Source organism: Acanthochromis polyacanthus, chromosome 21, assembly GCF_021347895.1.
Source record: "Acanthochromis polyacanthus isolate Apoly-LR-REF ecotype Palm Island chromosome 21, KAUST_Apoly_ChrSc, whole genome shotgun sequence".
Classification (NCBI taxonomy): Eukaryota; Metazoa; Chordata; class Actinopteri; family Pomacentridae; genus Acanthochromis; species Acanthochromis polyacanthus.
In genome coordinates this window covers 6,562,793-6,587,997 of record NC_067133.1, presented here as the reverse complement: position 1 = coordinate 6,587,997, position 25,205 = coordinate 6,562,793, and the positions used below count along the sequence as shown (strand labels likewise).

At 40.7% G+C, this 25,205-nt stretch overlaps 2 protein-coding genes across 3 annotated transcripts in view; one reads left to right on the top strand and one right to left on the bottom strand.

The window, feature by feature from the left end:
* The window catches only part of si:dkeyp-72e1.9 (syntaxin-binding protein 4), a 75,340-nt gene extending 69,430 nt beyond the window's left edge, over positions 1-5,910 (top strand). For both annotated transcript variants that reach the window (XM_051941162.1, XM_051941163.1), the window contains exons 18-21: positions 1,054-1,170; positions 3,804-3,853; positions 4,135-4,265; positions 4,788-5,910. In XM_051941162.1, coding sequence (XP_051797122.1) covers positions 1,054-1,170; positions 3,804-3,853; positions 4,135-4,265; positions 4,788-4,846 — 357 coding nt within the window. In that variant the 3' untranslated portion in view covers positions 4,847-5,910. The remainder of the gene's footprint in view (positions 1-1,053; positions 1,171-3,803; positions 3,854-4,134; positions 4,266-4,787) is intronic.
* A 1,388-nt stretch (positions 5,911-7,298) lies between these two features.
* Positions 7,299-21,099, bottom strand: rrn3 (RRN3 homolog, RNA polymerase I transcription factor). The gene is made up of 17 exons (XM_022208735.2): positions 20,738-21,099; positions 19,790-19,846; positions 19,596-19,685; positions 18,274-18,403; positions 18,055-18,114; positions 17,775-17,838; positions 17,391-17,460; positions 16,390-16,488; positions 15,338-15,433; positions 14,073-14,193; positions 13,606-13,736; positions 12,017-12,147; positions 11,726-11,913; positions 11,496-11,604; positions 9,816-9,968; positions 8,506-8,590; positions 7,299-7,932 (listed from the first exon to the last, which is right to left on the bottom strand). Exons 1-17 carry the CDS (start codon positions 20,831-20,833, stop codon positions 7,783-7,785), a joined length of 1,830 nt encoding a protein of 609 aa, XP_022064427.1. The 5' UTR covers positions 20,834-21,099; the 3' UTR covers positions 7,299-7,782.
* Between the last annotated feature and the right edge of the window lie 4,106 nt (positions 21,100-25,205).

Below are 25,205 nucleotides of genomic sequence, written 5' to 3'. Positions count from 1 at the left end.
AAAGCACCACAGTCCACTAATTGAAATGGTGAAAAGCATTTGGAGATGCCAACATCACAGCAGCAATAGTTCCTTACTCTTGAACCCTTGTGTCGTCCTGCGGATCAAAACTGACTCGTTTTAAAGTTTGAAAATGTGGAGGGAAAAAATATTTTCACAGTGAAACTTCTGATGTCCACATTTTCTATATTTCTGAGGAAATCTTTCAACATTTTTTCGTGGGAAAAAAAAATGTAAAGAATGTTTCTCAAGAACATTCACAAAAAGTTCAAAGATTTTTTTATGAATGTTCTTCAAGAAAATATTAGAAGCTTTACTGATATATATGTTATCACTTTTAATATTGTTAGGATTTTTTTGGAAGATTTTTTTACTCATTTTTTGAAAATATTTCCAAGAATTTTTTTGTCAATTCTGGAGGATTTAAAAAAAAAAAATTTCAAGATAAAGTTTTAATGATTTGTTGGAATTTTCTTCCTGAAGGTTTTGCAAGTTTTCAGAAATTTGAGGAATTTTTTGCTGAATTTTTGGATTTTTTAAAATATTTTTTGGTGCCTGTAAATGAGAACAACAGCGGGGTTAATTAGTGTGTCCACGTAGCTAAACTGTAGCTTCCTACTTTTCCTTAACATATAGGGGTGCATAATGTACAGCAAAATTCTCACAAATTTTATTATTCTTTTTGGATATTAAGGCACAACAGAAATGGATTAAAGTACACATTCCTTGAAATATTTTAGTACAAATTTTCTGGCAATTCATGAAAAATTGGTGCTAAGTTTAGTATGAAACTTGGCTGATAATGCGGTAAATTTATAAAGTTTTTTAATAATTCACTGATTTTATCAAATGATGCCTCTGATTGTTGCCTCAATAAACATTTAGTCATCTCTGGATCAAACTCCTTACATAGCCTTCAACTGTTTGACTGTTGTGTTGCGATCCCAAGCATTTTGAAATCAGAAAGCCGCATTTTCTACATTGCTGCTACATTGTTTTAATGCTCACTCTGACACCAATAATGGAGCGCGTACTTCTGTGTGTGTTCATCAGGAGGAGGTGGTGGAGCTGAACAGGAGGCTGTCGGCCATCGACTGTCAGCTGAGGAAGTCAGAACAGAGCAGGAAACACCTGGAGATTTCCAACAAGAAACTGCTGGGCTTTGCACAAGTACGAGACACACTCCTAGCACAGATAATAGCACAACAAAACTGGACTGTAGCATCAAAAATGAAAAATTCAAATATGTACGCTACCGTTCAAAAGTTTGGGGTCAGCCAGACAATTTCATGTTTTCCATGAAAAGTCACACTTTTATTCATCTGCTAACATAATTCCATAAGAGTTTTCTGATCATAAATTAGCCTTTCAACACCGTTAGCTAACACAATGTAGCATTAGAACACAGGAGTGATGGTTGCTGGAAATGTTCCTCTGTACCCCTATGGAGATATTCCTTTAAAAATCATCCAGAATAGTCATTTACCACATTAACAATATCAACACTGTATTTCTGATTAATTCAATGTTATCTTCATTTAAAAAAACAACAACTTTTCTTTAAAAAATATGGACACTTCTAAGTGACCCCAAATTTTTTGAACAGTAGTATATGTGTGTATATACAAACTTCCAATTCCAAAAAAGTCTGGACCCTGTGTAAAATGTAAATAAGAACAGAATACAATGATTTACAATTCCTATTCGGTCTATAGTCAATTGAATACAGTACAAAGACAAGAAATAGAAAATGTTTAAACTTTACTGTTCGCTTAAATATTCGTTCATTCTGAATTTGCAACACATTCCAAAGTTGGGACAGGGGCACGTTTACCACTTTGTTAAATCACCTCTTCTTTTAACGACACTCAGTAAGAGTCTCATTATTGAAGTTCTGAAAGTGGAATTCTTTCCCATTCTGGTTTTATGTGTGACTTCAGTCACTCAACACTCTGTAGTCTCCATTGTGATTCATAATGCACCCCACATTTTCAGTGGGAGACAGGTCTGTCTATTGCTGCTAGACACAAAATGAAAACATTTTTTTGGACTAATCTACAATGGAAGTCTGTCTGATAGATAATTTACTCTGATTCCTTATTTAAAAGGCTGTTTGTTGACAAGCAGGCTCCACATGTGTGCCGCAGAATGAGTGAGGAACAGTAGATGAACACTACAACAGAAGATTTGGTTGTCAAAAAGAAATCAGTGCAACACTAAGGGGACAGTTAAAGTGATATTTGGTCTCACCTGTTTGAGTCACTGTGCTGAATGAAAGCTAAACACTTCTCTGTGCAGTTTCAGTTTTTTCCAATATTGTGCAGAATTGCTGTTCATGGTGCAGTGTCAGGCTATGACTGCCTTTTAAAATAAGAGCTGATGGTTTATGTGTTCTCATGGCATTTGCTGCCAATGTGCTAAAATGTGTCTCTTTCTTAAAATCATTTTAAAATACTCTTTTGCCTATACTTTATGTAACTAATACTACTACGAATATTTAGAATCACTAATTCATTATAAATGTTAAGCATCTCAGGTCTCTAAAATGATTTCTGTAACAGCTGCAGCATTAGAGTTATAAGAAAAAGCAGGTCAGAGATCAGCTCTGAAGCTGTGGGTTGTTGTAGAGATGCAAGACTGTCAATAAATGGGAACTGACTCCATGACAGTCGGCATATGTTTGGCCAGATCTCATAACTCAGGCAGACTGGGATTCTGCATGCATTCTGCTAGAGTCAATTCACCGTACAAATTCCATGACAGCTCCGACCATTTCAGCACATCCATGAAGTCAGTCTGCCCCTCAGTGGCTCAGGGACACACTGCAGCTCTAAACACAATGATAAACCAGACCCCATATGCCTCGCAGGACGTTCAAACTGGGGATGTCCGATATTGTCCAACTCAATTTCCAATTCCGATATCAACCAGCACCGATATATGTGGGCTATTAAACTATTTTTAGGTAACATCACATATCTCCTGTCATGGAATTAACACATCATGTCTAATTTTATTGTGATGCCCCATTGGATGCATTCTCAAATGCAACAAGGCTTTCAAATGTAAACATTGTCTGTGCAAAATAAGAAAACTACTTCAACTTAAGTTATGGAAAAAAATGCCATGTTCAGAAACATTATTAGTCAGGCACAGCAAGCTGCAGTTGCACTTGTTTACACGCTTCATGACGCAGTTTGATGATGTCATTTGCATACTGGTAAATGCTGGTGAAGTGATATCGACCGATATTACATTTTTATGCCGATATCAGGTCGATAACATCAGCATGCCGATCTATAGATAATCTGCCTATATTGCATTTATTTACACTCCAAACATAGAGCCCTTATCCAAAAGGACAGTCCAAAAAGACTCACAAATGACTGGATGTGGTTCATTATATAGTCAGCCAGAACAGATCAAAATACAGAGAGAAAATGTGTGCTAAAACTGACTCCAGACAAGAAAACAGAACAGCGGACTCCTCAATAGACCGGTTATATTTAGTAAAGAACCTAACTCAGTTCTAGGTAGCGGCAATCAAGCAGGACATGGGAAAAATAGGAAGACTAAAATGAAGACCATGTTCAGCCCAGGTTTTCAGAACAGCTTTTTAAAGGATTGGATCTACCTCTACATGGCGCAAAAGACTGACAAATATTCAATGCCATCTTTTCCTACCCTCTCTCCGGCCTCATTCTGATGTCACCAACAGACCAGATGTCAGTATTCGCTCAATGTTCCTAGTAAAACAGTTTCATGACAGAACATTTCATAACTGTTCTATTATGCTTCTACAGAACGTCCACAAAGTGCTGACAACACCCAGCCTGTTTGGAGGAGAAAGCGGGTAAGAGACCCTGAACATTACATTACAAAGGTGATCAAAAAGTTGCAAGACTGAGCCAATGAAAATCAGGAACTGAGTATGATTTAAATTTAGCCACTGCTTCCAGTAAGTTTCATGATGCAGATGCCTCAGGACGCTACAGTAGAGGTTTATTCAAAATGAACAACTATGTGTGTGTTGAAGAAAAAATGAACACACTTCTTGTGCTCCTGACCTGATGCTTCTTTTCCGGTCTTGGAATCTTCCGTAATCTTCCAGTGTGTGTGCTTCATGTCCATCAGGAGCAACAGATCATCTCCAGCCACGGACAGCCCCGACACTCCGACACCACTTCGGGATTCCGCCTTCCAGCTGACCATTGAAGCGAAAGAGCTGATGGAGGGAGTGCACGCTGCCACCGCTGATGACAAAGGTAGAGAGTTGAGTGATAGAGTGATACATTTTCGACAGATAGGTCCTGGTGGATTTGTTGTAGGATCGCAATCATGTGATCATCGGCAGGCAGCTGACCTAGTGTTCACTTGTATTCATATAGTGTTGCCGTGCCGCTAGCTCGCAATGATACAGAAATATTTAACAAATCCGTGGATCAAGACTGTAAGCCACATCACTGCCAAAACTAAACGAGGTGGACCTTGTGTCATTTCTGACCTTCCTTGAAAATTTCATCCAAATCTGTTTTTCCATTTTGAGTAATGTTGGACACAGATGGATTCACAGACAGACAAATGTACACCGATTGTCACATAACTCCGCTGCATTCTGCGGTGGAGTGAAAATGCACAGATACTGAAATTTAAAGACTTACTATCCTTGTAAATTACAAGTAACGGCACCTAAATTTTGTCTGGAACAATGTGAGGACTAGTTTCTAGGAAATTACTAACAATGCTGGTTCCTGATGCTTTTTTTTTTTTTCTGTCCCGACCTTCAGCTTCGGCATGCACGTCAGACGCGGCATCAGCACCAGATGTCAGCCCCGATCATGTGTGAGCAACGAGGAGAGGAAAGGCCTGAGGGAGGACCTGGGTTGGGCTGAAAAGGCTGAAAGAGCAGCTGAAGCTATGATGGACTAGACCACAGAGAGCAGCGAGACACGGCGCCATTCCCACACAATTATCAGAAAAAAAACGACGACACGGCTTCGACAAATCCAAATCCACAGCGACACGTTTTGATTGATGACACGTTTTAATGAAAACACGCCAAATTAGTGTCTTCCTCCGACATACTCTACAGCCTCTCTACAGCGGGATGCGTTGAATCAGCTGAGAATCGAGGACTCATCACTTCAACGATAAATCACATGTACAGAAGTCTCTATGAGAAGCGCTCTGCCAAAAAAAAAAGTCTGCTGGAATTCTTTCTTGTGTTACTCTTACAGTCGGTGGTGTTGGAGGAGCTGCATGATCAAGTCCACAACACACACACACACACACACACTCGTAAACCGGTAAACCTAGCTGTGAACCTCATTAATACTCCTCACTGACCTCGTTTCTAACCTGACGTACAAGTTCTGTCCATGGACTGCATGTAATTTTGAACTTGTTTGCTTTTGCAAGGACAATCTCAAGCTGATCTGTTCAAAGAGTCTTCCTCTGTGTCATAATCATTTGCTGCCATCTGCCTCCGTCACACACTACCGCTCGTTTGCTCTGCCACAAACATCATGAACTGTCGAGCAAAAAGTAGAAAAAAACAGCAGTGTTTCTTTTCCATCATTCTCTCTCTTTTTCTCCTTGTGCCCTTACTTAACTATAACAGGCAATAGAAAGGTTTGAATAATGAGCAGTGTGGGTCATCAGCAGCTTCATATCACTGCACGGTCGGCGTTAATGTGTCTGCAGGAGTGACTGAATTGTTTCTCCAGCTGTGCAAACTTGTATTGATAGGTGAAGAGTCTAGGCAGACATCAGTCACATGTAACACTGATTTTATTTATACAGACAGCTGCAAATTCTGACATGTCCTGTAATTCAGCCAGATTTCATCTTTGGTGTGGCCTCATATCTTTCTGTTACCGTTTTATATTAAATGAATACCTGATGACTGGACCTGGTGTAATGCCTCTTTTATTTTTAGAGGTTTGCTTCTACAGCCAGCAATACTGAAGGTTATTTATAAAAGCTGGGATCCATACACGTTAGGGTGACACATAATGGACATTAAGACAACAACAAAACAAAGCTGTGAATGTGAGGGAAATAGGGAAGAAAAAGAACAATATAATGACATAATATTCTGGTTAGAGGAGATTTAATTTCCTACGACTTTGTACGTAGCATGCGCATGCGCACATACAACCTCCCCCCTCTTAACATTTACGGAGAAACGCCCCCCTCCAGAAACTTGCGTAGCACTCGTGAAGTTGTCTTTTACGGCTGGGTCCCCCTGGATCTTTATCTGCCATTATGTAAAAAAAGATGAGCAAAACAAGTCGCCAGCTAACTACGAAGCTATACCAAAGCAACACATACACAAAACACGTAAGTCCAAGGCGTACGTAATCTACGTAACGAGGCCTGAACCGGAAGATTTTTGATTGACAGGAAAGGGAGCAAACCAAACGCCTCGGTCCGAGCGCAATGATTGGCTGATGTTTTTCAGGTCCTGCCATGTCCACAGTTATTTTTTTTTTTAGAAACCATACATGCAAGTCCACTAAAGGTCAGTATATTCATTTTATGTGAATCAGACAAATTAAACAAAAAAAAACATCCTCCATAATGCCTTTAATCTTAACCTTTGGTATGTAGCTGTGTTCAAAGCAGAACTACCACCTTGCAGATGTATGCCTGCCTCGACCAGTCAAGTTGCAGTTTTCGCCCATCTATCGCTCTCTCTTGAAGTTATGTCACTGAGTAATGGTTAGTTGACCGTTAATCGTTAGATAGAAAATGTCACTGCATCATTTTATCATCTTGGACATTTGTTTTAACCATTGCTGTACGTATGAATTCTAGCGTTAGGGCCAATAGCACGTCTTGTGAGGCTAAACAGACTTTGACCACAAAAATCCAATCAGTTCATTACTGACAAATTCTATCAGGGTGCAGATGACCGACAGATATAAAGCCTGCAGCCTCCGCCATCACTGTAACAGACGACAGTGTGTGCCTTCGTTCTGTTCATTGGTTACTCCTCTTCTTCTGTCGTGATCATCTCCCAGGTCATTCACTTCCAAAGCATTCTGTGTTTAGCTATGAAAAACACTGGTCAAAGCTCACTCTGCATTGAGTTAAAACTGCTAAACCCGAGGAGTAGTGATGGACCAAGCATGGATTCACTGATTCTGGAAACCATTTTTTATTTTTACTTTTTAACCTACTTTTATTTATTTTTTTTAAAAATCTCTGAAATGTTTCTGGAAAAGCTGTGTAGCAACTGTGTAACTTTAGGAAACATACATCTGCATCAAAACTGCATTTCACTGCCCAACCAGTACAACTTCACAAGTCCAGTTTATTTTGAATAGCACTTTCTTCTGTACAGAAACAAATAATGATAATAAAATAAAGCAGATAAAAGCTAATGCCTGTCTACATTAGTCCACATAGGTTCATTTAAAACTGATATCTGTTCTAAACATTTACACGAATCTGCTTATCATGGATTTAAGGGCTCTTTTACTGGTACTGTTGCTTTCATTGTCTTTGCACATGCCACCATGGCCTTTTTTTAATGTGATTAATAATGTTTACAAGTCTTACTCATCAACCCGAGTAATCTTGTATGAATAGTTCCAACTTGTCCGTGGCTGATGTGTTCTTGAAGTATCAGCACCACGTGGCTTGTCAGGAAAGAGTCACTGTACAAATCTGTGGCCACATAACTCACTGACCCAAAAAAAGGTCCAACCCGGAACGTGCCTCAGGACTTCAGGAACAGCGGGGTCTCGTCACAACTGGACAGTTCATGATGAGGGACTAGAACGGTCTCGGGAAGGAGCTGGGGGGTGAACCTATGCTGTTTGGACTGCAGACGTTTGAGTCGAAGGAGCTCGGCGTCATTCCCACGATGCCCTCGGTCTGAGGCGCCTCCCCACACAAGAAGTCATCCTCATCTTCCCTTGAGCTCTAACAGACACAGAATGAACCAGTTACTGCTTCCAGTTGACACAAATAGAGGACCAGTTTTTTCAATCCAAATGTCTGCGCAGGTCGTATCACGGCTTACATTGTACTATACCCCCATAAATGCAGAAAGGACTGTTTAGAGTTAGTTTCCCATGTTTTATGTGCATTACTACAGTGACTCTGTATTTTGCTTTGAGCGATTCCAAGTAGCTCAGCTTGATGCTGTGATTAAACATCTGCAAAGATAAACTCAGAGTCCAAATAAGCTTTGGGACCAGTGAATGTACATGCATTTGTCATTTGGTCATAATTTCTGTCCCTATATTATCACAAGTTACTTCATGTTACCACAAAGAAAAGGTAAGGCAACTGTTAAGTCCATTAACAGAAAATCTACTGATAACTATTCTGATGATCAAGTGTTTATTCTTCCCACAAAAACCCTTGCCTGATTCCAGCTTCTCTGTGCTAAGGATGTGCTTGTGCTTCTTTGTTGCACTGTATACCATCAGAAAGCCATGATCTGTCTCCTGCAAATCCCTACATTAAAGTCAGGTAATTCTGCGTTCTCACCTGTTGGCCTGTTTTAGTCGGAAGCAGCTCTGCATCTGCTAGTTCCTCCCAGACCTGGTACAGTGGTTCTATCAACTTGCCAGACCTGCAAATACACACACAGGGAGAAAAGTCTTACCACTAAAACTGGACTAAAACTGCAACGTTTTCAACCTACACAACCCACCAAAGCCCAGCTAACTCTCCAGTCCAACAAACCTTTCCATAACAAGAGGATCCATAAATTACAGTATTGACACAAACTGTGCAAAATCATGTAGAAAACACAACAGAAATGTGCCGTTTCTTTTTGGTTCCCCTATTACTGTGAGGAAGGCGGCCCTTTCTTCCTTGTTCCACAGATGTTTTTATCCTTTCCTTCACATGTTTCAGAAGCATAATTGATCATGAGTCTGTTTTCCATTTGTCACATTAAAGGGGAACTTCAGGTTTTTTCAACCTGGGGTCTGTTTCCATGTGTAATTTCATACATGTGAGTGATGGAGAAATGAATTTTTGACATAGCTCCAGTATTTAGCCAGGCAGGCAGCTTAGCAGCTCAGCTAGCAGCTCAGCTAGCAGCTCAGCAAGCAGCTCAGCTAGCAGCTCAGCTAGCGAAAAGTATGGGGCAGCTGGCCCCCCCGCGTCAAAGCCCGCCCTAACGTGCTTTTTGCCCCACACTGACCGGCTCAGACAGTCTCAATGAGTGTCCCACAACATACTAGAGATGAGAAGTGAACGAAAACCTCCACATTACCTGGCGATTGCTATTTGTTGTGGTCTGTATCCAAACCTCAGGACGCTCGAAAACAAATCTCGTTCCGAAATCGCGGTGTTTTGGCACAAGCTCTCGCGTGATTTCGTGAGCTCTCGCGCGAATTCGGAACGAGATTTGCTTTCCAGCGTCCTGAGATTTGGATACAGACCATAACAAAGAGCGATCGCCAGGTAATGTGGAGGGTTTCGTTCACTTCTCATCTCTAGTATGTTGTGGGACGCTCATTGAGACTATCTGAGCCGGTCAGTGTGGGGCAAAAGCACGTTAGGGTGGACTTTGACGCGGGGGGGCCAGCTGCCCCATACTTTTCGCTAGCTGAGCTGCTAGCTGAGCTGCTAAGCTGCCTGCCTGGCTAAATACTGGAGCTATGTCAAAAATTAATTTCTCCATCACTCACATGTATGAAATTACACATGGAAACAGACCCCAGGTTGAAAAAAACCGAAGTTCCCCTTTAAGCCTTAACCCATACACAAACTTTACAAATTTTCTACACCAACAGAAGGCACGGGCTAAATCTGCCTGCTCAGCATCCCCCAACCCATCGGTGCACCTCTTGAGCAGGTAGGGGTCGAAGGGGAAGAAGCTGTCCAAAGGGTTGGTGTTGGTGGTCACAGAGTCTCCTCCTGCAGAGCTGCGCACCACTGGCAGCGCAATCCGGTTGTTCCTCTCTATGACCGAGTAACAGAACACCACTTGGTACTTCCTGCAACAAAAACACACGTGCTGCTGTAGATGATCAGGAAGGAAAGCGCCTCTGGGACACGTCGTCGCACAGCTGTGGTTTCTGTCGTGCTTTATGCCTTCAATTTGATGACTCAGATTATTTAAACATTGCTCCCAAACCCCTGGGACTACATTTACTCCACTTGGATTTTAAATTCGGAACTTTTACCGGTAGTGGAGTAGTTTTAAGGTATGAAATGTTAGTTTCTCTACCTATTCAAGCTGGACAACAGATTACAGTGGTCCCTCGTCTATCATAGGGGTTATGTTCCAGACAGGTGAAAATCTGCGACGTATCGACCATATTATTTTTGTTAATTATATTTATTTTAAGGCTTTGTAAACCCGACACTGTTATTAACCTTTTCCACACTCTTACAAACACTTTCTACACTCTTAACTCTCCTGCCGTCCTGCGGGTCAAATTGACCCGTTTTAAAGTTTGAAAATGTGGAGAAAAAAATATTTTCACAGTGAAACTTCTGATGTCCACATTTTCAACATTTTTTGGTGGAAAAAAAAAGAAATGTTAAAATTTTTTCTGAAGAACATTCTCTAAAAAAAATCAACCAAAATCCAGCGAAATTCGCTGGATTTTGGTTGATTATTTTAGTGAATGTTCTTAAAGAAAATATTAGAAGTTTTACTCATATATATGTAATCATTTGAGATATTTTAGGATTTTTTTTTGGAAGATTTTTACTCATTTTTTGAAAATATTGACAAATTTGAGGGATTTTTAAAAGCAAAACTTTTAAGGGAGGAATTATTGAGATTTTCTTCCTGAAGGTTTTGCAAATTTTCAGAATTTTTTTGCTGAATTCTTGGATTTTTTTTCAGACATGGAAACAATATTTTTTGGTGCCCGTAAACGAGGACAACAGGAGGGTTAAAGCTAAGTAATTTAAACAATATACACAACTCTATTTGGGCTGAAGATGATGAATTAGCTGTGCAGTACTGATGACGATGAGCTGAATGTGCTGCACAGTGAGAATGGACAAGACCAGATGCTGAATGCATTCTGTACATGGGAGACACAGGAGACTGAAGCTACGATCACTGAGCCAATCAGCACCCAGCAGCTGTACGCTACGCATTTGATTTCAATCAAGTATTCTTTTAATATTATGCTTTAAATTATTTAGGCTAGAAGATGCATATTTTCAAAAAAAAAAAATCCGAAAAAATAATTAAAATAATACATATATAAAAATACCTATATGCTGCAAAATCCAGCGATATGGCAAAAAAAAATTGCGATATCAAATACAATTTTAAAATCCATGATACAGCAAGACAGCGAAAAGTGAACCACGATATGGCAAGGGAGCACTTATCCAGAAAAATACAACAATAGTACACAACTGGTTGTTGCTCTAAAAGGGATTTATATTCTGTAAGCCAGTATATAAAACTTAGCAACTGCAACCATTCAGCAGAATCCATGCCCAGTGCCAGTATGGGTGACTGAGGATCGTGGAAGCACAGGACACGGTGTGTGTACCTGGTGATGGCAGCAAACATGCTGGTGACTGAAGGCAGGCAGACTTTGAGAGGGTTCAGCTGACTCATCACCACCCGCTCCAGGTTCAGGCTCTGCAGATACTCCAGACCTGACAAACACAGAGAGAAGAGTGACTCTGGACTCATTCAACTGTAGGTAATTGATACAAAAATGAATCTGACTGCATGGTATTATAAGTTGAAATGTGTGTGTTGATGTGTGTACTCTACCTTTCTTCATGTTGGCCTCCAGAATGGCTCTGTGTCGGAAAATGAGCGTGTAGAAAACGGCCTGGCAGGCCGTGTAGAAGGGCCCGTGCAGGCTGATGTCGCAGCAGACCTGTCTGCCGCTGCTGTCCTGGCTGTCGATGTAGCGATGGATCAGGGAGAGCAGCAAGTCGAGACAGGCCCGCACAGTTCTGCAGCAGGAGGGGATTAGGACAACGGCTGAATAATCATCAGCGCACTCTGCCTTTGAGCTGCCTTTGTGTTTACTTAAGCAGAAACAACACAGAAACTCACATCACAGGGATGAATTTGGCTCGGGCCAGAAAGCTTCCCAGATATCCAGCAGCAGCCTGGCGGATGACAGCGGGCTGAGAGGGGTTCTGCAGGATCTTCCACAGGTGATCCAGAAAGGCCTCTGCCAAGGCCTGAGACAGAAACAGAACGTGTTGTACAATTAGGGCTGAGTACCGAACTTCGGTTCTTTAATGGCACCGACCGAAATGTTTCGGCAGTAATGAGTATCGAAATAAGCCTCGTCTTTCGGTTTCATGTTCCGGTACTTATCACGTGATTATGATAAAGCAAACCTGTGATTGGCTGGAACATTACACGTGATTGCGGCAAGCCGGAAAAAAACATGCTGCCCGTTCACAGACAGGTTTCACGTTAGGTACGTTGACTTTACTGCAGTTGTGTAGCGTGTTGTCGAAGTGGGAAAAGATGCCTCTGAGGTCTAAAACGTGGCTCTACTTTTGTAAAATGGACACCGATAGTGCGCGGTGCAGTATATGCCAAAGCGGGAGGTAAACTCCATCTAAGGCTAAATACCGGCACGAGACCGATAGTTGACAAGTACCTGATGGGAAAGTTGAAAAGAACTTTGAAGAGAGAGTTCAAGAGGGCGTGAAACCGTTAAGAGGTAAACGGGTGGGATCCTAGGATCCCCTCGCCGGGTGCGGGCCGTCCCCCGCCGGGCGCATTTCCTCCGCGGCAGTGCGCCGCGACCGGCTCCGGGTCGGCCAGGAAGGGTCCGGGGGCAAAGGTGGCTCAGTATGTACTGAACTGGACATTGCTTGCAAATGTTCTTTTGCACTGGAAATCACTGGAAAATTAAACTCAAGATGTGGAAAGTAATGTGTAATGCAATTTTCATTCTGTTAGAGTATATACTGTAAAACTGGTATCGAAAAAAGTATCGTTTAGGAACCGGTATCGAAGTGAAGGTATCGGTATTGGAACCGGTATCGAAACTTTAAGATTGATACCCAGCCCTATGTACAATACATACAGGACACCGGATGCTCCTCTTCTCACAAGGAATACATACAGAACAGAAAAGCAAATGGAACAGCTAAGTAAAGGAGACTTAATTTAAAAAAAATAAATAGAAAAAACATGTAGCTGCAGAGATGATTTAATGAGGTAGGAAAATTCAGTGGGTAAATGTAATAAACAGCGCAGACTGTGGCAGACGTCCTGTATTGTTCTAGAGTAATTTGGAGTTAAAGCATGACCATCAGTCAGTATCTTAAGCAAGTGAGTGTTTGTGTACAAAGAAGTCCTTCATGCACACAAAACACAGAAAACCAACAACATTCTGACTGGCCTGTGCAGACTGGGGACACAGATCTGAAACATGTTTCACTTCATGCTAAGAAAACTCTTCTTATTCTCTGTGGGTCAAATTCAGAAAAGAATTCTCGAGGTTTATACGGAGACGCGTCTTTTTCAGCAGGACTCATTGCACTACTTTACAGTTATATCACTCCATCATTTACTCTGAAGATGGATTGGCAAGTTCACACCTGAAAAGAGGCTAAAGATTTATCAACTACAGAAAAGACTTCTCAACATTTCGTCACAGGAGAATGAGGGGCACTGACCAGTCTGAAGCTGCAGAGGTAGAAGAGTGTGTACTGGACGTGGCAGGAAGCATGTGTCGGCAGAATCAGCTTGTCAAAAACGCTCAACAAATCTTTGTACAACTCCTTCGTCATTTCCACGTGAAGCGAGCCTGAGAGAGAAAACAAAGCGATGAAGACGCAAAGGAAGACGACACATTTTAAAGCCAAACACAAGCAAGCAAACACATCTACAGCGCTTTTCCATATTTCTGGGTTGTCTTCGTCTTACGTTTAAAATTACTCTGACGATCTGAAACATTAAATTGTGACAAATGTGCAAAAATAAAAGACATCTGTAGGGGGCAAACACTTTTTCACAGCACTGTAAATTCACTTGGACTAGAATAAAATCACCAATCAAGGCAGGAAATATTTAAATCCATAATAATATAGATTGTATGAGTTAAGCACTATTTCTCAATGGAACTTCTGCTTTATTCATTTACCGTTGACATGGCACACGTCCTTGATGTACGCCATTAGCACGGCCATGAGGGTGTCCAGCCTCTCAGCCACTGGATGGACCATCAGATCCGTCCTGTCCTGATGTGGAGACACGTCCTCATCCTGACAAAAACACACACACACACACACAAATGAAGCTTTCAGAATGGAAAGAAAGTGTAAACAAGTGAACAGCTTTTTGTAGTTTTATTCACCAAGTGAGTAACATTGTTGTTTCTACCTCAAATTCTTACAGCGCCTGAACTTAGAATCTGGTTTTAGCTCCTCAAAAATTATTCTCTCATTATACTTGTGACATAAATGTCATCTCTATTTTATCTGTGACAAATCTGAATATCATTAGCTACTGCTGCAAAGTCTACAATTCCACAATTTCATTTTGTTTCTATCTAAAGCGACGTACATCTGAGAGTAGATTCGACCCAAGCAAGGATCTAGTCAGGAGAAAACAGCCTGGATAAGAGCCGTAAAACAAGTTCAAGTGTGATAATAGGACTGTGATGTGGATGTAAGAGGAATGTTTGACACTGTTTACAATGCTTCTTTAAGGTTTATTACGAACTGTAAAGTGTCAACGCACTGCTGTGAGTTCTGCTCTCAGGTGAGACGGCCTGCTTCAGCCACCAGAAGGATCCATCATTGGTATACTTTCTTATACAAGGCAATACTTGGACTACTGCCCGCCTACATTTGTTCTCTAACTGCACAGAAAAGTTCTCATCTTCACTCACTCCGTTCATAAGATCATTTGTTGCTTTTTGTCCCAAATGTTCGTACTGAACTGGGTAAAGAAGCTTTTGTGTAATGAACTTTAAAAATAATTTTCTACACATATTTTTTGTTTCTGTCAAATGCAAAGGTGTTCAGTAAAGAGCTGTTTTTAGTCTTTTCTTGAAGGACTCTGCAGATCAAATGACATTTGGAAACTCCTCCACCACTGGGGAACCCCAGAGGAGAAGAGTCCAGCTATGGAGCGGTCCTGTTGTGGTGTTTGGATCAGGAGCCTTTTGTTGGCTGAGCGGAGTGAGCAGGAGGGAGTGTAGACCTGAATGAGAGAGTTCAGGTAGGATGGAGCTGTTTTATTGTAGTTTGAATGGAAGTGACAGAGTTTTGTGCAGCAGCTGGAAGCCAGTGAAGCGATCTGAACAGCGGGGTGACGTGCATGCAGGAAGACCTGCCAGTCTCTGGTACTAACACTCAAACTAAACAGCTTCCATGTCAGTCAGCAAACGCTGCAAGCTGTTACCATATCAAAGAGTCCCTCTTCGGTCTGATCATCTGCCTTCTGGTTCTGCAGTGCTTTCTCCTCTGCCTCCTCGATGTCTGTGCGGGACGCATTCACCTGAAACACATCACAAACACTCAGACACAGGAGTAGACCCACAGCTCACTGTTTTCCATCAAGCATCATCAGTGAACCAAGGTCATTTTAAAATAAAAGGTTTTAAAATTTGGTTCTGCATGCTTCTGTAACAAACACCTTAAAGAACTGCTACATTTTGGTGTCAACAGGTCTGTTTCACACATGGGACATGCAGCATTTCTGCTTCATGAATGTGTTAAAGTGATGCAGTCCTTCATTCAGACAAGTCAGTTTTAAGGTAATGAATGATCAGTTAGTACCCACCACAGAGAAGGACATGAACACGATGCATGCACAATCTGTGTCATACTTGTGAGGCTGGACAATACATCAAGCCAGATAAAGCATAATAATACACTAATAAACAACAGTCAAAATATAAATTCACCATGCAATAAAGAAGTTAACTGCAGCTTAAATGAACCTTTGAGCTGTCTGAGGTGGGAAAAAAACATCCTGATTGATCTTGTCTCCATGTCAGGATAATTTTAGTAGTTTAAAAGTAATTAATCAATTACAACTGCTGAGCCACATGCTCATATGATGCTGCTGTCTGATGATGCAGGTACTGAACTAAATTTAAAAAATATATATATAAAGAGCTGGAATCATCAAAGTAAACTTGAGCCCCTGTTGATGTTTAGTTAGAACCCAGACTAGAATAATTACAGTCTCATTAATCTGATCTTCCATACAATAAAGTTTACATTTTATGGGTATTTCAGAGTCTGTTACTCTCTGTGATGCTTTTGGAACAATTAGTCCTGAAACGTGGAAAATGTCCTCTACAAAGAACACAGCTCAAAGTCTCATTGGCTAACAGAGTTCAGGCTTTGCAGTGTTCAAACTAATACACAAATGTTACGAAGTCTGCATGTTTGACTCACTGCTGCTTTCAAAGATAAACATAAAAGTGTTGCAGCTGCACCACTCACATCCAGTTTGAGAAGCTTTCCAATGATCACTTCTAGAACATCTCGTCGAATGGACGGTATGTACACCGTCACTCTGAGGAGGTTGTGGACGTAACACTCCTGTAAAAAAACACAAAGTAGAAGCCATTAGAAAACCACGATACACATCAAGGCTTCAGCAAACCCAAAGTGAGTTTAAAGCTTTTGGTTCAGACAGAGGTTCATGAAATGTAATATGATAAAATATGCATTAAAATACAAATTAATAGTTGTGATATTATTTGTTATATCCTACTAGTATTACACGGCTATATGCGGGTGTCTAAAAACGACAGGCTCTAAATGGAATCACAAGAATGTTGAACTGACATCTGTAAAAAATGCTGGTTGGAGTTTTAGTAAAACTTATGGATGACTTAGTCAAAAAATAGGCTTTCAATGAATGCAGCACTGCCTCGCTTGACCAAGGACGGACCGAAGTTTGTTGACACACAATCAAAGTAACTTTTCAATACCTAGTGATTGGAGATCCATGTGTCGGATGTCAACTCTCTGAACTCCAGAGTAGACAAATTTAAAAAAAAAAAAATCACCAAAATGACACCATTTATCAGCCAGAAACTGTAAGAACAGAACCGTCAAATTTTGAAATTTCCAACAGCCTTTGAACCAAACGTGAAAATTCCGCTTCCATTCCAACTAAATCTAAGCCTAAAATTGAAGTATTTCATCAAAATGACTTCATCCTACCTGTGCCGTTTAAAAATCTGTAGAAATTAAACAATATTCTGAGCTCCCTGGCACAACTAAGAAACCAACACCAGTCATGACAGAAGGCTGAGACTTTTCAGCTGAACAAAAAAATAAAAATGTAAGTTTTAAAATATCTATAGCCACAATTATTTCTGTTCAGTACGTGCTTTAACATGTGGGTCCCAACTTCAATTTTTGCTAGATAAATAGTAATAAAAAAGGAAGCTTTTGTTGCAGTGAAAAACACCCAGAAACTGTTAGTCTCTTACCAGTGTTCTGGAGGATTTCTGTATGAAGGGGAAGTTTTCTTGCAAAATAGGCACCAGAAAGCGACTTGTGCTGAAACAAAGAAGGGTAACATGAACAGTAGTTTATACAACATGTCACGTTTGCTGAAAGCTGATAAAGATTATGCTGTCTGTACACAGAAAATTTAAAAGCCGACAAATCAGCCTGTGTTTGTATTTCAGGCAAGGCTAGTATGCACCAAAAGCTATCAATTTATAACTGTACAATTTTACACATAGATACATTGAAATAGGTACAGTAATAGTTTGAGTCAGAATCCTGAAGTGTTTTGGATTTAGAGAGTAAAAACACAAAAATTCAGACAAAAAGAGACAAAGTCTATATTTCAAAAGTTAGTGACTTACAAGGGAACATATCTGATGATGAGCTGCAACGCCTGGTGACAGTGATCAAAGTTTCTGGGGAGATCTTAAATCAGAGAAACAGTACAGAGTTCATTCATCTGTATTTATCCAGAGAACAAAGCACGAAGATGAAAACTCACAGCTTTCTAAGCAGGATGTATAAGTTAAGGTCATGGTCCTGAGCTATAGTTGGTTTCTGGTGTGTCAAACCACCACTTAACATGAACACCGAGTTAGAAAAACAGATACGGTAAAAAAAAAGAAAAAAAAAGACACTTACTTTCATCTTCATCATCTGAATCAGAGATATCCACTCCTCCTTCACAGACGGTCACTCTCCCTGAAAAACATACAGACAGATTAGTTCTCCGTGAGTCAACAGACGAGTGACGACACAATAACCGACATTACCTCACTACTGTGACACCACTGTGACAGCTTTAATTGGGAGCTTCTTTTATGAAAGGGGATTATTTTACCACCAATCAGGGGAACGTACTGGGAGTGAAGTGGGAAACCACCATCTTGAGGCAGGCACACAAGTAGACAGTCTGTGCTGACACCAGGTTGCCGAGGAAGGCCATGTACTCCTCCACTACTGCCTGGCTGCGTCCCAACCATGGAAGCCTCTACAACACAAATTAATTCATTTTTTTAAATAACCACACACATGCACATATCGAGAGAAGAAAGCAGCACAATCAGATTATTAATTTTCCCATGATTTCTGGCCAGTACGCGACATCTGAAGATAAATCTACATTTCCTTGACTATCCTAACTGGCTGAATCACATTATTGGGTCTTTCTCTCTGAGAATTACATAGCTTAACATATTTCTAAACAAAATGACAAATAAGTAAACGATATTGTGTCACTAGCAGTGAGAAACCTGGATGTAAGCTCTGTTATCGTAAATGTAATGTAAGGTCCATGTAAGCTGTTAACACGTACCGGCCTTCTGCAGATGTCAACTATTTTTGCATATGTTTCACACTTAAATGTTTCAGATCAACAAACTAATTTTAATATCAGTCAAAGAAAACACAAAATGCAGTTCAGCCCCACCTTGCTTTATGTGAAAGAATAACTGCCCCTTATCTACCAATCTACCGAATGACCAAATTCGTTTGGCAACTGGGTTAAATTTCACCAGCTACATGCACGTATGACTACTGACAGGCTTGCTGAATCTAAACATCGCTTGAAGAGAATCTGTCTGACATTGTGAAGTAGCTAAAGGGTCTCAAAAAGTCACACATGTTGTCAAGTTCTAAAGAGATTCAAGAACAGATGTGAGACAAAGTCATTGACATCTATAAGTGTGGAGGGTTACAAAGCCATTGCTGAGGTTCTGGGACTCCAGAGAACCACAGTGAGAGATTTATCCAAAATGGAGAAAACATGGAATATAGGTGAATCTTCCCACAAGTGGCTGGCCATCCAACAATTCTCAAACAGCATCAACATCTCGTCCATGTGGTCACAAAAGAACCTAGACGAACATCAAAAGATCTGCAGGCCTCACTTGCCTCAGTTAAGGTCCATCTACATGATTCCACAATAAGGAAGAGATTGGGCAAAGTGGCATCCATGGGAGAGTTGCAAAACTCGTCTGGCAGAGAGTATCTACCCATCAGTTCATGACCAGGTAGTCGGTTGGAACATTTCTATATAAAGTTTCCATGCAAAGAACTACAGGCAAGACTTTCGTATTTAAAGCGATTTCCAGTGGCTGAAGCAACTAATGCTGCTATTGTCTATTCATGTACACTAGTAATAAAGGCATTTTATCATATCTTATCTTTGACCTATCACTCACCAGGACACTATAAATAAGCTGTTCGTGGTCCTTGGTAAGCTGGGTCACACAACTCCGAAATTCTTGCAGCCAGTTGATGATCTGGGCATCCTGTCAGAAGACAAAGTACTCAGTTAGAAACAAAAAATCATGACAAGGCTTACCTCTGTAACACAGACACCATTCACTACAGAGACACTGACACTTTACTATACCTTTATCTCAGGATCAGCCAGCTGATGTTTCAGGAGTTCATAATCACTTGAGTTTCCCTTCAAACAAGAGGAGAAACCACTAATTAGTTCACAAATCATTCACTAAAATTGCTACTCTGCTATAAATTTAATGCTGACAGCAATATAAGGGGATTATATTGGGATTTCTGAGGAGTGAAGTCAGGATTCTTAAACCAGACTGTTGACAGCAGAAATCAGGGTATTGTGCTTTGTTGGTGTGAACTGCCCAGGACAACAAAGGCTCTATATCTGAAAATGTTGCACTGTATTTCTAAATGACATTTTTTTTAATGTGCCACAAACTTAACTTCATTTACCTCAGTATAATAAATGGCATTTCAATCAGATTTATCGAGTTAAATCTAACTAACTGGATGGATGATTGTACAAGCAGATTCAGTTTAAGTGAATATATGGTTGTACAATCACATTGCTGAGCAGAGGAATCCATACATCAATGGCCATTGGCACAAGTCCAGTATGGACCCTGCAGCTGAAGAAGGCAACGGAAGACCACTTCAGTATTTACTCCTACAATCATGAACTGCAATGTACACAAATGTCTGCATTTTTCACGTTAATGTCTATCATTGTCTACTGAATAGCCTGCCCTTGTGTCTCGTTTTATTTTGTCCGTCAGCTGGATGATAATTGCCCCACTGAACATGGGAAATATAGGTTTACTCTTACTGTATTATTGTTAAAGATGCAATAAAAATTTCAATTGCAAAAAATTACACACAGCTCCTCTCTCAATGTGGTGACAATATGGACTCTGGCTCCATTTACCACCGGGAAATATACATACAAACTTGTACCATTCTGAAGATGCTGTGAAATTGTGTGAATAAACATTACAAATCATTTTTATTCGTCTCTGGAATCTTCCATGGATGCCAGACTGATCGACACAACATTCATACTCACCTGTTTATGTTTTTCCAACGTCTCAGCAACGCTGCCTCCAAACCTGACAGTCTTCACGGGTGGAGTGTTCAAAAAGTCCCGGCCGTCTATCTCCATATTTCACTGCTTCCAAGGAAAGCTCAGACCCAATGCTTGTTTTTGCTAAGCTAACTTGGTTGGACTTCTCTAAACTAAGAGATTCCAGCTAAACAGCAACGTAAGAGATTTTCATATATATTATTAGACTGTGAAGCGTCAATCACCGTACAATATTTAATGTTAATGATTTTTTAGAAAGGTGGGACATTTTGTGGAAAACAAAACCCCGTAAACACTGTCAACAGCCCAGCGCACGTGAGCTTCGATTTCACTTCCGGAAGAGAAACGTGTGTTTACGGAAGTAAATACTCAGAATGGCGGTGTCGCATTTAAAATCTTCCGGCGAGCTCCTCTTATAACATGATTTAAAAGCATGGAGGTGATAACGTAGCCTGGGTTTTTATTATTATTATTGTAAAAACAAAACATGGAATAGCGAGCAGAGAGGACTGTTGCTAGTAAACAATTTGAGTCCTCTCGTCCTCATAAGATTTGAGAAATGAAGAGAACAATTTAGTTTTGAAGTTGTGTATTTATTTATTCTCTGCACTTTTAAGGCTAGTCCAGACATCTACATATTTTGCCAATGTCTACTACAACTCATTTTGCAAAAATAAAAACAGAATGTAAATATTTCTAAATCATGTAAACTCTTTCATTTATTCCAAATGGTACAAGGGCAATGGATAACATGTTGAAACTGAGAAATTGTTATTGTTGTTTGTAAAGTTGAATGAGAACAAACACCTTAAAATGCATACAGAATTGTATTCTTGCAGATTTTATTGAATTGATATTTCAAAAGGGGATTATGTTTTTAGCTGAAACATTTATTTTTTATAGTTTTTGGTTGCAGCTTGATAGTACTTTGTTTGATGCAATAACTGAGACTTGTATGAAGTTTTCTGTGTGTTATTTAGTTGACATAGGCAGGCAAACTAGGAAAAAATGTTTTGACAAGTTAAAAAAAAAACTGTTTTTCCTTGACTTCTAATTTTGGGTTTGGAATTGGTGTCTTTTGGACCCGGATGCTTGGGAGCCAGTGGTGACAGCGTTCATGTTCAGCATCGCTGATACTTCCGGGTCGGCTTCATATTTCAGGCTCGAGTCTATCCCAGGTGACTTGGGGGCTGAATCCCAAACCGCCCCCTACACACTATCCCTACACACTACCCCTCCATTTGCGCATTCTTGCGGAGGGTCCTCCATATTAAGGGCTGTCCCAAACCACGTAGTGCGGAGGGGGAGTGGACTGTTCAGCCTTTAAATAGAGAGTCTGCATCGATGCTCACTCTGGACAACTTTTTCAGGAAGTGCAACATCGAAATGGAGGAGGAAACAACATATCGATGCAAGTTCCACATGCGTCCATTATTTCTCCCACACCTTTTTCACACCGACAGAACATCACAAAAAGAGTGGTGTAAAAAGATAAATCAAAAGAAACAAATCTTCTTCTCTGCTGACATTTGATTTAATTGTGCACCCCCTGACACCTTAAAATTTGAACACAACTGACAGAATTCATTTATTCATTCATTCATTTGTTGGATTTGAAATGCCAGATAATAGGATTGCAATAGGAAAACATGTGAGTGAAAAAAAAGTGGGACGCTTTCGTCTTCTGGAAGCAGCAGCGATCCTTGTTAGTTGCAACCTGTGCCACAGCGCTACAGCCATGACAGTAGGCGTCTTTGTGTTACCATGGCAATGACGTCTTCCGTTTTCCAGTGAGGTGACAGGGCATCCCATTCCTGACGATCGTATTTATACCCTCCCCCCTTCAATAATAGGTGCCCTCCACAGCTGCGAGTGTGACTTCTTTTGGAGTGACACTCGGTAGTGGCGGGGGAGTGTGTCGGGGGCGGTTTGGGATTCAGCCGGGGTGAAGGCAGGAGACACTCTGGACAGGTCACCAGTCTATCGCAGGGCTACATATAGAAACAAGCAATCACACTCACATTCACACCTATGTAGAATCACCAATAAACTCAGCATGTTTTTGAACTGTGGGAGGAAGCCATTAGTACCTGGAGAAAACCAAAGTCAAAGTATCCTGACACCCATTCATTACAGACTAAAGGCAGGGAATTTTATTGATTTGGAGCTGGGATTAAAGAATTATTGCAGGCAGAAAGAATGAGGGTAATATGCAACATTATTCAGAATAAACAGCAGTATCATAAAGTCATCTGGTTCCAAAGGTTAGACACTCAGGCTTGTTATCACCATGGGTGGGAACAGGACACCAGTTGCTACACCTGTTATTCCCCAGCAGTATTCTGATCACCAACAGTACCCAACCTACATTCATTCTGTTTCCCCTGGTGTAACACAATTGCTGCTGCAAAAAGTGTGTCCAGAAGGGTCAATAAATCATAATAAGTAACTAATATCCTCTCAGAAATAATGAAGACATACTGCAGGAAGTTATAAATCCTAAATCCCTGAGCTGAACTGGTGGCCTGCTTCAAATACTTTTACTGCTATTATCAGAGCAGAAGCTGCTTCTGCTTAATTGACTACCTGAAAGGCGTGTCTAGTTTCAGCCTGCTGATTTTTACTATACTCAGATAAAAGTGAGAAAACTTTATATCAATTGAGTTATATTTCAGGAATAAAAAAATAAGACATTTTTGGATGGTAGTGTAGCTTTTGGTGTTCTTGAGGTGCACAGTTAAAGGCATTAGAGGAGATTTTATTTCCTACGACTTTGAACGTAGAATGCGCATGCGCACATACAACCTCTCCCTCACCCACCTCTAACCTCCCCCCTCTTAACATTTACGAAGAAACACCCCCCTCCATAAGAGAGACAGCAGGTCCGATTTGTGGCACTGACAGCGAGCAGTGACACTTTTTTGGGCACCGCTGTGGTGCCACGGTTAATGCCACTGTTTGTGCCACTGTGCAGTGACACTTTGTGTGGCACCGACGCGGATGCCACAGTTAATGCCACTGTTTGAGCAAGATGCCACTGCCGCAGTGGCATTTCCAGTGGCCTCTGGAGATGCCAGCAGAGATTCCACGGTTAATGCCACTGTTTAGGGAACATGCCATGGTTAATGCCAGTACTTTTACCGCTGTTTAGGCGAGATGCCATGGTTTATTCCGCTGTCTGAGGGAGATGCCACCAGGGGTGAAAGTAAGCCGGAACGGTCCGGAACTGCGTACCGGCAAAAGACCTGGTGGTGGAACGCAGTTCCGGGAAAAGATCTGCTGGCGGTACGCCGCTCTTCCACCGGTATCTATGGGTACGCCGGTACAATAATACATTTTACCTGTCCAGCAGGAATTTAGCAACCAAGGCATCTGTCTTTAGGTCCATTTGTTGCTTGAGCTGACGCCATCGCCCAAATGACTCGCCAATAATCACTTTTGTTTTTGCATTCTCGCGATCCAGTTGTCTTTTATTTTTTTCTGACATCAAAAAATGCCTTTCTTTTACGGCTGGGTCCCCCTGGATCTTCATTTGCCATCATGTAAAAAAAGATGAGCAAAACAAGTCGCCAGCTAACTACGAAGCTATACCAAAGCAACACATACAGAAAACACGTAAGTCCAAGGCGTACGTAATCTACGTAACTTGGCCTGAGCAAGAAGATTTTTGATTGACAGGAAAGGGAGCAAACCAAACGCCTCGGTCCGAGCGCAATGATTGGCTGATGTTTTTCAGGTCCTGCCATGTCCACAGTTATTTTTTTTTATTTTTTATTTTTTTAGAAACCATACATACAAGTCCACTAAAGGTCAGTATATTCATTTTATGTGAATCAGACAAATTAAAAAAAAAAAAAACATCCTCCATAATGCCTTTAAACATCTATAGTCATTAATTTGACTGAATGAAGGACTGCGGCCTTCCAGGGCATCAGAAATTTTCTTCATTCAGCATATTTACGTCAATAATTTAATTAAATAAAAAAATATCTACCTGAGCTGGTCGAGTCAGGGTCAGAATTAATTTGTTAGAACGATAAAGAAGAGGTCAGGTGACGTTCTTAAGATACAAAGACAGCATAGGGAGGATGTTGGGGTTGATGGATATGTTGACAGAACACTTGAAATAAGAACCATGCAACCATGACAACAAATGTCTTCTTACCTTTACAACGTACACAGTTTGTCCCAGACCATGAACCTTTCAGAAAGCAATTTAAAATGGATTTTTTTTGTGATTAAATCTAATCAAACCTGAACCAAACACTGTCAAACCATAAAAGTTAGCAGCATGCTAACACTGTGTTGTTCTCTGTAGCTGCACCCAGCCCCCCGCCACCCCGGCCCACAATTAGCGGCAAGTGGGTTAGGTTCAACGTTTTAGTTCAGGCTAATCTATTTTCATTTTTAAAAAAAAACAGTTTCAATGTAACCAATACAAATTTTGTAA